Consider the following 17,847-nt stretch of genomic DNA (forward strand, 5'->3'; position numbering starts at 1 on the left):
TTTTGTAGATCAGAACCGGTAATCATGGAGTTTCCAGAACTGACAGGTCATTTGCGTCGGGACTATTGGTTGTCTATTATTCGAGAAATCTTACTTGTTCACAAATTTATCCGAAAGTTCCAAATTAAGGGAGTCGGGCGTGATGAGATTCTTTCCAAGGCTGTTTTGGGTATATTGCGCATAAGGGCAATAGAGGACATCAACCGTGCTCTGCCTTCTCACTGTGAAAATCTTCTGATGTTCAATCTTTCTGATCAGCTTCCAGGAGGTGACATGATTCTAGAAGAACTTGCCAATTCTTTGGTGACACAGGACTTTGATAAGGCAAGTAATAAATCAAATGAAAGCAGTATGTATTCAGTCTCTGCTCTTTCCACGCTTCCTCACTTAGGAGCCCTATTCGGTCAGGAGTCAACTGGTGTAAGTGAAGCAGGGCTTCCAGTTGGTGAAATTGTTGTTGGAGATATGACTCCCTTGGAAAGAGCTGTTGTTCAATCTAGAAGTAGCTATAAAAAGCTGGAACATGCACAAGCAACTGTTGATGGAGCAAAGGTCGAGGGGATCGACACCAAATTGGCTGTAATGAAGGTTAGTTTGTTGGGCTATCATTACCTTATGTAGTTAAAAGCGCTAGTCAGGGTCTAGGCGGGACTAGTTGGAACTCTAAAAAAAGGATTAAGAAAATACAAAATTTATAAGAATATATATTTGTAATCTATACATGCACACACACATACATATATTTGAAAGGAACATAGCACATATATTTATATATCTGAAGAAAAAGAGTAGATATACATCTAAAAAAATACAGTTTGTATATAAATATATATATGGAAAAACATGTAATATAATATTATATATATAAATAATAAAAAAAAGACAAATTTGAGCCTACACAGGGACTAGTCAGCACCCAGACAGCCTAGGCGGGGACTAGTTGGCCTAGGCGGTATTAAAATGTATTGTGTATATGCCATTTGTATTATATATATATATATACATATATATATACATACATATATATATATATATATATATATACAGTTCGCTATGTATGTAAACTGAAATACCTATCAAGTATCAAGGGTATTCAGTTATTTCTTGTTGTAATAGGTGTCAGTCCACAAGGGAGGGACGAGTTTTCCTATTTTCAGTTTTTTTTCTTTTTTCTTTTCCTTTTTATTTTGATGTAACAGCTGACAGATGATTGGGAGCTGGTCCAACTAGCTGTTGGACCAGCCCCAACGGCTAGAAATCTAGCGATTGGGCATGGCCCAACAGTTGACCCTCTGTTATATCATTCATGTTTGTTACAAAGCATATTCCAATAAATCCTTATTATTTTACTTGTGCTATTGCTCTCTTTTGAGAGTTTGTGTTAGACCTTAGTAGCTCTTCATATTTGGCCCATTAGAGGCTTGTGTTCTTCTGTTTGTGCACCTTTGTGGCCACTTTTTGGAATTGTATTTATGCACTTGTTTCGTTACATGGTATTTGAGCTTTTGGTGCTCTTGAGCAAAAGCTTGAAGAAGAGACTCGTGGGATTGGTGGAGTATTGGTTTGTTGCCTCGAGAAGCGCACCATCAAACTTCTTCAACGCATTTTCCTTGTTTCTTCTCCTCTTCTTTCTTCTCATTCTTATCTCCAATATGGCCGACAAAGAAATTGTAACAATGGTTCCCATCAAATTTAATAGAAAAAACTACAATATGTGGTCTGCCGCGGTGAAAAGAATCTTTATGGGTAAAGACTTATGGCATTTTGTTGATAGATCCACATTGAAACTATAACCAATACTCATAAATTTGGGTATTGGAGCTGATGGTGGATCAAAGGAAGAAAGCCTTAAGGAGATTTAAAAATAAAAGGCTATGATTGATTACAAAAAAACCTATAAAGAGTAGGAAATAGGTGATGCGAAGGTTCTTTCCCTCTTTATGGGTAGTATGCATGAGGATCCTTGCTCCGATATTCTTGAATTTGAAAGAGCCGATAAGGCTTAAGAATATGTTAAACAAACATATACCCAAAAAGATGTGGCACACAAATGGGATCTCAAAGATAATGTGCATAATTGCAAACGATGCAATAAGACCGTGAGGAAATACTATAGTACCCTCAAGAGGCTTTGGGATCAATTGGTTAAACTTGAACATAGATGGGAGACTCCAAATGATGCTCAAGAATAGAAAAAATACAAGCATGGGGAATAATTGTTTTAATTTTTTAGAGGTCTTAGACCCGAATTTGAACAACTTTTGGTGAATATTATCCATAGGAATTTCTTTTTTGCCTTACATGAAGTTTTAACTCAAGTATGCATGAAGGAGACAAGACTTAAATCTATGTCCGAACTTAAGGAGACAAAGGATAATGTGTTGGTTGTCTCAAGACCGGTAGCCAATATGAATGTTTACAAACCACCACAACTTTCAAAACCTTATAATGGGAAGCCTAGATATGATGACAACAAAAAAAGAACTATATTGACTTGTCATAATTGTGGAGAACTGGGCCACATTAGGCCATTTTGTCCCAAGTTTAAAGGAAGAGAAGAAAAAAAGGCGACATCCGTGGGAGCGTCTTACGAAGAAATTGGTGCCCTAGGATCCTTAAGTTTAGGTGGAGCTTGGTGCCGAAACACTGAACTCACTTGCTCTGTTAGAAAGATCTTCTTAGGCAAAGATCTTGATTTTTTTTTTCGTGCAAAGTTCTTTAAGAAACTTTGTATATGCAGGCACTTGTTGGATGACATCTAACAGGGAAAGATTTATGTGAACATGTTTGAATGTCTCAAGCATTTCTTGCATTTTTGGCCTGAGGAAAGGAGTCTCTAGGTATATAAGAAAGAGAAGGCGCAGGCCGTGGGCCCTGGCCACTTTCCTTGGGCCTGGCAGGAGAACTCAACTGGTCTTTAGTCTTTTCCTTGGGTTCTTCAGTCTTCTCCTGAACTGGGTGGATTTTTTTCTCCCTCCGAAGGATCATAATAGAGTTAGCCTGCTCTTGATGAGACTCTGTTATGTGCAGGACAGATGACATAGGGTTTCTTACCCCTCGGGTTGACAACAGGCTGACTAGAAAGGCTTCCCTCGTTGCGCCTGCTCAAGGCCTCAACCAACTGTCTCATCTGAGTCTTTAGTTTCACTATTGACTGTGTGTGGGAGTTGAGGTTGGCTTTTATATCAGAAAATGCCTCGAAGAGTTTTTCCTGAAAAGATTGGCTCACTATGGGTTCCTGGAGAGAAGGATGGCTAAACTAGGGATGAGCCTGTGGGAATGTGGGCCTGAGGTAACTTTGTTGGAAGTTACTCGGTCTGGCCTATTGTCTAAGAAGGCATAGGGGGTGGGTCTTGTGGATTTCTCCACGCAAAGTTGGGGTGGTTTTGCTAACATAAATTATAAGTGGGTGCATAAGGATCATGTGACGGTCTGGCGAAACTTTGGGCAACATTCACCTGCTCCTGAATAAACTCAGGATAATGAGGTGATGTCGGACAATCAGTTATGTAGTGTGCAGGGCTATCACATAACTCACACACTTTACTCACTTAATTTATTGAAGTTGGGCCAGCTAACAATTGGTCCATTTTTCTGGCCAACTGGTCCACTTTGATTTGCAGTTCTTGATTGGACCCAACTTCAAAAATCCCTCCCTTTTTAGGACCACTAGGAGCAGAGGTGATCCTATTAAATCTCGAAAACAAGGCATGGTGCATAGAGTTTTCACTCAATGTTTCGAATAGGGCCCATGCCCCGTCTTCGCTTTTGATCATGAACGTGCTTCCACACGAAGAATCAACCATTTACATGTCTTTCTCAATCAGGCCTTCGTAAAAATACTGCACCAACTGCCATTTGGGCACTTGGTGGTGGGGGCACTTCTTGAGTAGGTCTTTGAGCCTATCCCATGTCTCATGAAACTGTTCTCCCTCAATTTGAAGGAAACTGGTTATAGTCTTTTGATATTGGTTTGTCTTGCCAATGAATTTTTTTTTTTTCAAAAATTCTTTTTGCAACTGTTCCAACTGATAATCCTTACCGTATCTAAGGACTTTAGCCAGTGTTTCACTTTGTCCTTTAGGGAGAACATAAAGAGAGAGAACTTTAAAGCGTCATCTCCAAAGTTATTGATCCGCACAGTGGAAAAAATCTTCAAAAATTCATCGAGATGATGATAAAAGTCCTCATTATAAAGGCCATAAAATGATAGAAGCATTTGAATGATGTTGACCTTAATCTCAAACTGATTCGCTCCTATATCAGGTCTCGCGATGCAGGAGGTAGAAGTATATTCTTTAGGGATGAAATACTCTCTTAGGGGACAGGCGATCTGTTGATCTTCAGCTATGTGGTCGGATCTACGGGCTCACCTGAGGATGAACTCTGGGTCCTCTAGAGATTCAATGAGCTCAGGGTCTTGCGAGTGTCGCCCTTGCATATACCTTGTGTAGAGACCGGTGTAGCAACCGTTCTAAGGATTTGATTTTCTACTTAATCTAGCATGTCAATGCGATCAAACCACACCACGAAAGCAGGCAAAGCAAAATAAAACTTAGAATAAACAAACACCATTCAATGCAGATATATAACTTCAAAGCAAATTACATGCATAGTCACCTAAGAGGGTACCCTAATAGGTGGGTCGTGCAGGAAAAGTGAACGGACTCTATGTATTGTACTCAGCGTGGTTCTAGCAATCCTAAATAATAAACAAAAGCAAACTAGGTAGTCCTAAATATCAATAGGAAATTAAACTAAACATTTCTAATAAAGTGTAAAAGCAAACTAACAATCCTAAATATACGCAAAAAAGACAATAAAGTGAGTACTGAGTTCTAAATCGTTGTTCCCCGGCAACGGTGCCAAAAATTTGATGTAACTTTTCTTGGAAGTATTTTTAAAGATATTTTTCAGTGAAAATTGTTTATGTAAACCGTGTATCAAATCTTAAATTTTCGGTTCATACTAGTGGTGAAGTCTGAGTCGAACACAGGAAACATGTTTAAAAACCTTCGTACTCTACACAATAACAAAACTTTATTGCCTTAAAAACAAACAAAGTGTTCTGCCCTATTATAAGAGTCCGAGCAAAAATAAAAAATTATTACAATCAAATTAAATGGCCAGAGGCCAAAAAAAAAAGAAAAAAAGCAAAACAAAAATTTGCAGGGGTCTTTTCTTTCGCGGACTAGCGTTCTTGCTTCGCAAGGGCACGACCCTGGCGATGACACTTCCTTAAACACCTGTGAACCTACCTGCAAAGGACACAAAAAAACATCACACGCACCAACTGGAATCCCTAATACAACTACTGTTAGTTTTCAAAAAAAAAAATTAAATCTAAAAAAATGCAAGAATCTACTTATATTTACTCCCTAAAGAAATCAACTTCTAAACTAACATGCAATAAAGTACTAATTTAAACCAAAAAGAAGAAAAGAAATTAACTAAGAGGAACAGTTCACAAATAGAAAACAAAATCAATCAGACCTTTCGTTTTGAACCAATTTCAAGCCGCAGGTCGGTTATGTATAAAACTGACACACATACTGAGACCAACCAGATTTGATCTGGTTTGATTTTAAATGCAGTTCAGCAGGCCAACAGAAGTGCAGATTGACTGCTGTACAGTTTTGGCACTAGCCAAGCTTGACCCAAAGCGGGTCTGCGCTGCTGGCAGCTGATCAGAATATGTCGAGTGCTGCTAGCAGCAGGCCAAAAACAGCAAGCAGATTTGATTCTGCTGCTGGGCTGAATTGGTAAGGCCGAACAAAAAAATTGCAAAACATTAATGGCCGACTATAGCAGGTCGATATCTCTGAGTAATACGATTCAGATCAGATCTGCCGACGTGGACAGATCTGAGAAAATAATGATTTATCAGATGATATTGGCCGAACAGATTAAATCTGCTGGAATAACTTGAATAAATCAAGAACCGTAGGCAGACCAATAGCAGCTCCAATCTGCATATCAGAGAAATATGGACCACTCAGCCCAATCAGATCTGGCAGACCCGATTTCGCTAAGTCTAGATCAATTTGGCCTGATCTAGCAAACTCAGCTGGTAAGGCTGGGTTCTGATCAGATCTGAAGATAGATCCAATTGGAACCTGCTTGGCTGCAGCTGGTCAGGTCCAGCAATAAATTGCTCGGCCTGCAGCTAGTCAGACCTAGATCGGATCGCTGCAGATCAAGTCTGGACTGATCAGCCTTTTTAAAACAAACTTGTATACAACTCAACCTGCTTTGGACAGAATCAGGGTTCAGCAACTCAGGCTGGCCTAATCCAGTCTGCTGATCGGATCTGCACTGGCAGATCTTATATGCAGATTGGATCTAGGCTGGTGTTGCACCCGATTAGCTGATCAGATCTTTGGTAAAGAAAAGATCAGATCTGATCGGAAGATCAGATCAACCGATCTAAAAAAGAACTTTTAATGACCTGATATTTTTTTTATTTTCTATTGAACAAAAAAAAACTAATCTATGCTTAAACAAAAACTTGATAAGAAAAAAAACTATGTTTTTTTCAGCAAAATAGTAAACTAGATTGCATCAATCAAAGAGACTAACTATTTGCAATAATCTGAAACGAGAAGGGGGAGAAGAGATGTACCTGAAGTCGCCTCTGACGGAGTGGTTAGAAAAGAATGGCTTCCTCCGAGATCGCACGCATGACGCCCTCCGATGAGAGGAGAAGAAGAGGCAGCCAGTGAGGAAAGGGGAAGAAAAGAAGAAGAATATGGGAAAAAGAAAGGAGAAGAGAGAGAGAGAGAGAGGTTGGCGTGAATCCCAAGAGGAGACGCCAGCCTCCTCTAAATCTCTATTATTTAAAAGGAAAATTAGGGTTAGTGCTTTTAAGAAAATTTTCTAAAAACTCTACCAATTTTTAATAAATTCAAAAGACACTCATTTTCAAAAACTATTTTCAAAAAGACTGTTAGAAGAACATCAAATTTCCAAAAACCACTCAAGTGGGTTTACTTTGTGCAATTTTTCTCTTTTTGAAAACTAAGTAATGCCCTGCCAAAAGTCAATAAACAAGGGCTATTAATCTCTTTTCACAATTAATCATGCACATAAAGTGTATATAATATGAATACAAATTATACATGATCACATTGTATGGTCTAAAGCAAGCCCCCAAGGCTTGGTATGATCAATTCAGTAGTATGATGACACAACTTCACTTTAAATCTTATTATACTGACACTGCATTATTTGTTAAGTCTTCTAATACAGGAATGATGATATTACTTTTCTACGTTGATTATATGATTATCACAGGAGTTAGTCATATAAAAAATGTTCTCAAAGATAACTTTGTTATGACATATCTTGATTTTTTACGGTATTTTCTTGAAATAAAAGTGACTTACTCACCTCGTGGTTATTTGTTATCGCAAACTAAGTATGCAGCAGAGATCATCGAATTGTTAGGACTCTCAGATGAAAAATGAGTTGATACTACAGAAGTCATAAATGCAAAGATGAAGAAAGATGATGGAGAACCTCTGAGGGATCCAACTCCGTATAGACAAATGATTGGAGCTTTGTCTTATGTCTCTATTACTCGCCCTGATATTTCTCATGATATTCATTTTGTTAGTCAATTTAAGCATGCTCTCACTACAGTACATATGAGTGTTGTAATGAGAATTATTAGATATATTAGAAATTCTATTAATTATGGGTTATTTCTTTTATCTTCTTCCTCGTTAGAAGTTATTGTATATTTTGATTATGACTAGGGAGGGGACATGAATAATAGATGCTCAACCTGGTTCATGTATTTTTTTAGATGATTCTCTAATTTCATGGAGATGTGAGAAGCAACAGAAAGTGTCTCTCTCTTTCACTGAAGGAGAGCATTGTGCCATGGCAACTACATCTGAGTTAGCATGGTTGAGACAATTATTAGAAGATTTGGGAGTTCACATTGCAGAACCCCCAAATCATATAAGAACGCAATATACATTACAAGCAATCATACATTTCATGAAAAGACCAAACACATTGAAATTGATTGATACTACGTTCGTGAAGAATTTCTGAAGACCATTACGTTGCCTTATGTTCCATTTGAGTATTAAATGGCAGATTTCTTCACTAAAGCGCTCTCGTCACCTAGATTTCACTTCCTACTTGGCAAACTCTCGGTTGTTACATCGTGAGTTTGAGGGGAAGTGTTAAGATAAACTTGTAATATATATATATATATATATATATATATATTTTATATAGATATGTGTGTATGTCCATATATATGTAAATCGGAATACGTATTCCGGTCATTTTACCTTGTAATAGTAGTCATCCCGTTAGGGGCTGACTGTTTATTATTAGTTTTTATCTTTTTTGTAATGTTTACTTTTTGTAAACCTTGATTGGGACAGCTCCAACTAGTTGTTAGAGCTGCTCCCGACGGTCACAAATGTGACCGTTGGGAGAAGCCCAACAGCTAGTTGGGCTGCTCCCTATTCCCTTTGATTGTTATAAATAGGGCTTCAAGCCCTTGTAAACCTTAATGCCTTTTGAGCATTTTATGTAATACAAAAACCTTTATTTGACCCTTGTGTGGGTGGTGTGGATTGATGTGTTCTTCTTGGTTGGTTGTGTTCTCTCAAGTCCATAAGAAACACTTGTTCGTTTTTGTTTTCATTTCATTACACATCTTGCTGCAGTACTTCGGATTATCAGATATGTGAGGGCGACCATGCACTATGGGATGTTTTTTTCATCATCCTCTTCCACATATATGAGAGACTTTTATGATGGCGATTTTGGAAGCTCAATTCACGATTGTTTCTCTACTACTGGTTTTTGCATTTTCTTGAAAGTTCCCTAATCTCATGGAAAAGTAAGAAGCAACAAAGAGTTGCATTATCTACAGCTGAAGTTAAATACATACCAATGACATAAGTTACAATTGAGATTATTTGGATAAGGTGGCTATTGGGAAAGTTGGGAGTTCCTATTGATGGTTGGACCTCTTTATATTGTAACAATATGAGTGTCATTCATATTGCAAAGAATCCATAATTTCATGAAAGAACCAAACATATTGAGATAGATTGTCACTTTACAAGTTGGCCCATGAAGATGGAGTCATTTTTCTTGAGCATATTGGCTCTAAGGATCTAATTGCAGACATGTTCACCAAGAGTCTTTCTTCGTTGCACTTTATCACATTTCTTTCTAAACTTGGGATGATTCCTCTTGTATTATCTCAAGTTTGAGGGAGTGTTGAGTGACTCATGTACGATGTGTACTATATTTTGTGTGCTATCCCCTCTATGTATGTGTGTGTACATTATATTCTTTATAGGGGTATTTTGTATTTCATCTAGTAGTGTAGAGTTAACTGTTTTTGTCTTCTAGTGGAATAGGAGGGATGTCCTCCATATAAGGTTGTATTCTCCCATTTCTCTTTAGTGAAGCTTTTGACATTCATTTCTCCTTCTGCTCTCTCATTTAGGGTTTTCTCTAATGCTAAGCAAATCTGCACAAAGTGGTGAAATTAGCCCCCAATCTCAGTGGAAAGTTATCTCCTTGTACTTGCTTTTAGTTTATAAGTTTACAAAACAACCAAATGACTTCTAAAATTTGTTTCATATAAATTATAGTACCATACTGCTGATTTTTGGTGCTTTCCATGTTTATGTATAACATAGATGTCTTAAAATGTGGGATAAAATGTAGAAATGACTTGTTTGATCTCCTTAATTATATTAGATTCTGTAGGAACTGATTTTCTTCATGTTTAATTGCTGCAGGAATTACTTTTTCCTTTCACAGAGCTGGGGAATCGTCTTCTTTTTGTTGCTTCTTGGAATGATCCCTTAAAGTCTAGTTTATTCTGCACTATAGTTGCATATGTTATTTGGAGGTCTGTGTTTCCACAATTGCAATGTTTCCTCCTATTTTTCTTTGCTTAACATGCATGCTTTTAAGAGTGCAGCAGTATATTTAAATGACCCTTCTGAGTTTTTCTTCTGGCTATATACTCCTACATTCATAAATGTTTGTTGCAATGGTCATCAATATCCATATGACAATCTAGTTGGAGTATCTCATTTTTATCTTTTTCTTGCAGTAAATGTATATGGTAAAAAAATCTTTATTCTTTCAATTCATTCTAATATCCAAGTTGTTTATATGTTATCAGAGATTCAAGATAGAAATCATCAAGTGAAACACAAAAAGGACTACAAAAGATTCATTCAATGAGAAATTAGAAGATACAACAATAAAAAGGGTCAAACCCCAAACCCTACAGATGCAAAGACTAAAAAGCCCTTATAAAATAAGTATAATACAAAAAAAGAAAAAAATACAGATTTACCCTCATAAAGAATCATATGTACAATAAAGAGTGGTTTTCATATTTTAACACTTCCCCTCAAACTTGAAATGATGCAAACAGAATCATCCAAAGTTTGGATGGAAATGTCTGAAAATGCAAAGGAGTGAGACTCTTGGTAAAAATATCTGCTGTATGCTCTTTTGAGCTCACATGCTCTAAGGATACAACTCCATCCTCCTAGTAAAATGACAATCTATCTCAATATGTTTTGTCCATTCATGAAACTCTGGATTCTTTCCAATATAGATTGTACTCATATTGTCACAATATAAGGACGTTCTTCCACATATTGCAACACCAAATTCTTCTAAAAGCTATCTTATCCAATTGATCTCAATGGTCATTTGTGTCATAGCTCTATATTTTGCCTATTTAATAGACAAAGCAACCCGTTGCTACTTCTTGCTTTTACAAGAAATCAAAAAGCTTCTAATAAAGACACAAAATCCAGTAGTTGAAATACGATCTCTACTAGAACCCTAAAAATTTGAGTCACAAAAGGATCTAAGTTCTGTGGAAGATGATGATAAGAACATTCTGAAGTGCATGGTGTGTCGTATAAACTGGATGATTCTAAGCACTTCAACAAAATGGACTGAAGTAGAACTCATAAATTGACTAATAACATGAACTGCATAAGTAATGTCAAGCCTGGTCATGGTTAAATAATTCAAACTTCTCACAAGTTGCCTGTAAATCATTGGATCCTCAAGCTTTTCACCATCAGTGGCTCTAAGTTTAGCATTTGCTTCCATTGAACTCGAGACTTTCTTGGAATCATTTGAGTTTAGCTTTTATCACAAGATTAATTAACTTATGTTGTGACAATAGAAGCTCTCTCTTGGAATGTGCAACCTCTAAACCAAGAAAGTACTTTAGATGCCTCAATTTCTTCATTTAAAAAATGGCATCCAGTCTCTTCTTGGTATCAACTATTTTTCTCATATCATCTCCTATGATGATCATATCATCAACATACAAAAGCAAGATGCACTTTCCATGAGCAGAAGAGGATACAAACAAAGAAAGATCATGATAACTTTTTTCAAAACCAAGCAATTTCACAAATGAGCTGAATTTTTTAAACCAAGCAATTTCACAGATGAGCTGAATTTTTTAAACCAAGCTCTGGGTGCTTGCTTGAGCCCATATAAGGCTTTCCTTAACTTGCAAACTCTACTTTAAATGTTTGCATATCCCTGCGGCAACTCCATATACACCTCCTCATCTAAGTCTCCATTTAGGAATGCATTTTTTACATCCAACTACCTTATCGCAACAACAACAAGCAAGGTCCTAATGGTGGTCATATGAGCAACAAGTGCAAAAGTCTCTACAAAGTCAATTTCGAATTGCTGGCTATACCGGTTTGCAACGAATCTAGCCTTATCTTTCGATTGACTTATCTACTTTAGTCTTTGTCTTGTACACCCACTTGCATCCAACTACAGTTTTGCTTGATGGAATATGCATAAGATCCTAAGCATGCATTCTTTCAAGGGCCTTTAGCTCCTTGGCCATTGCTCACAACCACTTCTTTATAAGCAACTTTTGCATAAGAACTAGGGTCAACATAGGAGTAGATTAAAGCTAAAAAGGTACGATGCTAAGGAATAAATGACTCATAGGATACAAAACGAGTATGAAGGACTGAGACTCTAGTACTACGACGTACCTAAGGAGGAGAGGAAGATGTGGAAGGAGATTCCAAGCCCACGTACTCAGGATCAACTAAAAGGGGATCAGAATTGCCCTTTATATTTCCTACTTCTTCCACTTTAACCTGATCTAGAAACAATATCTACATCATATTTTGTTTTATTATGGACATATCTGTCCTACAACAAAACATAGAATAACATGTGTGTCCCCAGTAAACACGTCAAACACGCAAATCTTAGTTCGGGTCTGGATCAGACCCAAACCGAATCCAGACTGAATTCACGACACTTAATAGCCTCCCTCAAGTTGTGTATGGTCCTGTACCATGGGCAACTTGTTCTTCAAGAACCAAAATCTGCTTTTCGTCAAACCCTTTGTAAATAAATCTGCCACCTGGTCTTTCGTAGGGATGAAATGAGGCTCATTCTCTTTGTCTGCAACCTTCTGTCGAATGAAGTGTTGATCTATCTCAATATGTTTTGTCTTATTGTGGAAAATAGGATTAAAAATATTTTGATGGCACTTTGGTTGTCACACAATAAGATAGATTTTGAGATCCGTTCCTCTAATTCATTCAACAAATGCCTTGTCCAGGTAGCTTCAGCAGTTGCAACAACCATTGATCGGTATTCAGCTTTAGTACTTGATATCTTGTAGGATCTGGGTACAAATCTCCATCCAGTGAACTAAGCTTTTGATGTAAGACACTCAGTGTAGACAAAGGTTTGCAATCTTGCATATCGAATTTCTTCAATAAATCTAGTGTGTATTTATGTTGTGTCAGTGTCAGGTAACCCTCCTCCATGTCTACCTCGACTCCAAGGAAATAACGCAAACCTCCCAAGTCTTTCATCTTAAACCTTTGACTTAAGAGTCTCTTTATTTCTTCAATGTGGTTCATCGAGTTTCCTGTGATAATAATGTCATCACCGTATATCAACAACAAGGTGGTGATGCCTTTACCCTTGAATATAAACAATGAGTGATCCAAGAGAGATCGACAGAACCCACGTTTCTGTATTTCTAAGGAGAAACTTTCAAACCACGAGCGTGAGGCCTGCTTTAAACCATATATGGCTCTTTTTAGTCTGCATACATGTGTGCTTGGGTCTCTCTCAGCATATCTTGGAGGTTGTTCCATGTAAACTTCTTCCTTCAAGTCTCCATGAAGGAATGCATTTTTGACAACTAACTCAATGTCCATTCATGTTTGACAGCTAAAGACAATATAATTCTTATTGTCCTCATTTTAACCACGGGACTAAAGGTTTCATCATAATCCTGGCCATATTCGTGTGTAAACCCCTTTGCAACAAGTCTTGCTTTATATCGTTCTATGGTGCCATCGGGTTTGTATTCAATTTTATAAACCCACTTGGAATCAACAACATTTTTGTTAGGAGGTCTGAAAACAATTTCCCACGTCTGACATTCATGAAGGGCTTTCACTTCTCCATTCATGGCCTCAATCCATTTGTTTGATTTCACGGGTTCATCATGCTTATCAACCTAAGATAAAAAGAGTTGAAGATCCATAGAAAAATTATTGTAACTGACCCACCTGTCAATAGGATGTCTGATTCTATTTGAACTCCTCAAGTTTCTAGCAGGCACATAAGTGTCAGGTTCAAGGTGAGAAACAGGAGGAGCGCCTTTTTCTCTTCGCACATACACATACCCTTTGAATTTATCAATTTGATGAGATTGTGGGTCTGTCCCTCCTTCAGCATATGAAGCTCCACTGACCTGATCATCAGATTGAGGTAAGCATGCTTGATTTGAGTCAATGTCATTTCGGTCAGCCGACTGTGTTTTCTGAGTGCACTGAGATGAACAATCACTATAAACACTTGCAAATAATTCTGCATTCATCCATGGATGATAAACTTCTCTGGGAATTCTTCGACAGGTATCAAAAGATGCATTTCCAAAATTATTCTCATCAAACACAACATTCCTGGAGATTTTAACACGTTTAGTCATAGGATCATAACACCGATACCCTTTATAATCATCGGCATATCCCACGAATCTACACTTGAAAGTCTTTGGTTGAAATTTATTTCTGAGAGAATCATCAATATGAACATAGCAAGTGCATCCAAATACATGCAGGGCATCATAATCAGGCTGAATGCCGAAAAGAAAAAAATATGGTGTACTATTTTGTAAAACTGTCATGGGCAAACAATTTATAATATAGACTGCAGAATGAAATGCCTCTGTCCACAAACCAATGGGAAGATTGCTATCATGCATTATGCTCATGGCCGTTTCAACAATATGCCTATGCTTTCTTTCAGTAATCCCATTTTGTTGTGGCGTATGTGGACAAGACACTCTACGCTTTATTCCATTACTTTGGAGAAAATCAATAAAATCCTTTGATGTATACTCACCACCTCCATCACAGTGAAAATGCATAATATTGGTAGAGAAATAGTTTTGAACAAAGGCATGAAAGTTACGAAATATGTGAAAAGTTTCAGACTTGTGCTTCATAAAGAATATCCAAGTATAACGAGAATAACTGTCAATAAAGATGAGATGATATCTACTGCCAGAAGAATAACAGAAGGGTGCATGACCCCAAACATCAGAATAAACAATTTCAAAAGGTCTTGAAGCTCTTTTATGTATAGAATCAAAAGGAAGAACATGACTCTTGCGCATTTGACAACTGGAGCACTTTTTATTGTTTTCCTTAGGGGTTAAACTTGATTTAGGAATTAATTTACTTGATACAAGTTTCTCAAGAAAAGAATGACTGCAGTGACCAAGACGATCATGCCAAAGACTTGGCTTATTACATTTATAAAGGCTAAAAACAGACTCAAGACCAGACAGATAATTCAGACTGAAAAGACTTGAACTTCAATAAGGGCTTCAAGACGGAACTTGTATGTGCAAGTGGATCTTTCTTGAAGATGTACATATTTCTTTTTCGCTCCCCTTCAGCGAATGTCTCCCTCATTTGAAGATCCTTGACATACACAGAAGATGGAGTGAATTCAACATAAGAATGTGTATCATCAACAAGTTTAGACTCAGAAATAATGTTTTTTATGTTAGGAGCATGAATGACATTTGACAAATTGAGAGATGATGTGGACAAAGGAATGATTGCATTACCAACGTGAGAAATATGATGGTGAGATCTATCTCCAGTAACAATACTATTTTTACCAAAGGAACAAAGCTCGAGAGCTTACCAACATCCTCCGTAACATGGGTCGCTGCTCCTGAATCAACATACCATAATCCTTGATCATTCTGCTTCAAATGCAACTCAGACAATGCTGCCAACAAAAGTTGTTTTACCTCCCCATCAGTTTTGGTAACATTATCTTCCTTTTTGCTTTCAGTGTTTTGCAACTTTCCTTTATTTTGAGGATTAAACCAGCAATTTGCTTTAATATGTCCCTTTTTATTGCACAGGTAGCATGTCGGGACATCTCTTTGATTTTGATTCTTCGCATTAGAGTTGAACGGCATATTGGGTGTGGGAAGCAAACCTGGACCTACAAATCTACCACAACCTCTTCCTCCTCTGAAGCTATTTCCTCCACGACCACGATCGAAGGAGAACCCAGTAGCTAAAACATCTTGGGAATCAGATTGAGCACCAAAATCTTCAGCAATGTGTTTCAACCACATTTCGTATTGAAGGAGTTTTGCCTGAAGGTCCTCAAACGTGGGAAGCATGTGCAAGCATAGCAATGATGTCACCAATACATGAAAATCTGGGCCCAAACCATTCAATGTCTGTTGTACTTTATCCTTGTCCGACACTTCACATCCAATAATGGCAAGTTGATATGTAATAGTCTTCACCTTATTCAAATAGTCCATAATAGATAGACTGCCTTTCTTGAGAAGCTGAAATTCACGCTTGAGAAACAAAACTCTGGCTTCAGATATCTGAGAATATGTCTGTGTCAATTGGTTCTACAATTCCATCGTTGTACAGTCATCGGGAATAGCAACTAGTACTTCCTGAGACAAGGTAGATGTAATATAGGCAATTAATGCCTAGTCTTTTCTCATCCAAGAGACATAATCCAAGCTTTGAACAAGCTTAGTAGATGCAACACCTAGCGTGTCTGTTTTCTCCTTTGCGATGAACTCTGGTGGGGCTGAAATTGATCCATCCAGATGACCAAAGAGATCTTGGCTCCTGATAAAAGGAACTATTTGTCTCTTCCAAGTCAGGAAATTGGAATTATTTAATTTCTCAGAGACAAGTTGATTAAGGAAGTTTAATGACAAACCAGACTGGTTTAAAGAAGGATCCATGGTTATGAAATACTTGAATATAAGGTGAAAAATACTCTAAGGAACAATTGAATAGTTAATCAAATTTGGAAATAATGTGACTGTTTAAAAACAGTCCAAAAGTGAATCGGTTGTAACAAATTTTGGATCACGTGAAAATTCAAATAATCAATACAATATGCAGGAATCAAGTCACCTGAACATGCTGTGTTCGATTAGTGTTAATCGGCAAAAGAAAAAAATGTGATACCAAAATCACGATAAAAGATGCTTTCAGACTGATTAAGAATCAGTTTTGAGATGAGAGAACCAGAGAACAAAATCTAGAATAAAAAAAAGTTTTTTTTTCTTGGAATATGATAACAATTTCAGAAGGTGGGACATGATTTAAGAAATCAAGATGAGAGAAGATGGGCCACGATTTAAGAAGGTACCGATTCAAGAAAATGACTCAAGATGGAAATACGATAGATTTTAGAAACTTGTGAACAAATATTAAGAAAAAGACGTGTTTCAGTCTTTCAGATGGAAACACGAAAACTTTTTCAAGAAGAGATGACGGCAAGGAGAAGAGATCGTATTTTTTGTTTTGTTTTGAGAAAATACTATAACATAGAAGAAATAGTGAGGGAAGGATGTTTTCCTGACTGAAATCAAAAGATCTCTTTGTTCATGCCTTTTTGGAAGCAATACCGAGCCCTAGACCCAACCTTGCTCTGATATCATGTTAGAACTTGAGTTATGACCTGTGCTGATCTGCAATGAAGAGAAAATAAGAAGAAAATGTAACAGAAGAAGAAAACGTTGAAGTAGAGGAAGGAGACACAGAGAGGTTTTGGGCTGCAAAGGTTCACGCTTTCATCAATCGTGCGTGACCTGATACATCATATTTAACTATTAGGTTACAAGTAATTTTATCATGGACATATCTGTCCTACAATAAAACATAGAATAACACATGTCTCCCCAGTAAACACGTTAAACACACAAATCTTAGTTCGGGTCTGGATCAGACCCAAACTGAACCTTGACTGAATTCACGACACTTAATAGTATCTTGGTTAAAGTAAGGCTTGTCTTCATGAAAAACATGTCTAGATATCCAAACTTGCTTCTCCATTGGGTCGTAACACTTATATCCCTTTTTGCTATCAGGAAAGCCTAAGAAACAACATTTTGAGCAGGGAGAAAGATTATCCCTGTATCTATTAAGTAACAATACAAAACAAGTGTACCCAAATACTTTCATCAAGCTATAATTAGGCACAATCTCATATAGTTTTTGGAATGAGGATATACCTTTAAGGGTTGTTGATGGCATGCAATTGATCTGATAAATTGCCATATAAACTGCATCTGCTCAGTACTCTCTAGGTACATTTCCACCAAAACAAGGCCTTAGTAGTTTCCAAGATATGACTATTTTTTCTTTTAGCTATGCCATTCTGCTCAGGAGTGAAGGGACATGTCTTCTGATGTTCAATCCCCTTATCCTATAAAAGACTCAATCATGCTACTAATATATTCTCCTTTAGGGT

General features: G+C 37.2%; 1 protein-coding gene across 2 annotated transcripts in view; it reads left to right on the forward strand.

Moving 5' to 3' along the window:
• Positions 1 to 17,847, forward strand: part of LOC149834184 (uncharacterized) — a 43,277-nt gene that overhangs the window by 16,802 nt on the left and 8,628 nt on the right. For both annotated transcript variants that reach the window (XM_090011269.1, XM_090011271.1), the window contains exons 6-7: positions 9 to 588; positions 9,783 to 9,895. In XM_090011269.1, the coding sequence (XP_089867395.1) occupies positions 9 to 588; positions 9,783 to 9,895 (693 nt within the window). The remainder of the gene's footprint in view (positions 1 to 8; positions 589 to 9,782; positions 9,896 to 17,847) is intronic.

The sequence above is a fragment of the Nuphar pumila genome, chromosome 6 (assembly GCF_984573655.1).
Source record: "Nuphar pumila chromosome 6, dmNupPumi1.hap1.1, whole genome shotgun sequence".
Lineage (NCBI taxonomy): Eukaryota > Viridiplantae > Streptophyta > Magnoliopsida > Nymphaeales > Nymphaeaceae > Nuphar > Nuphar pumila.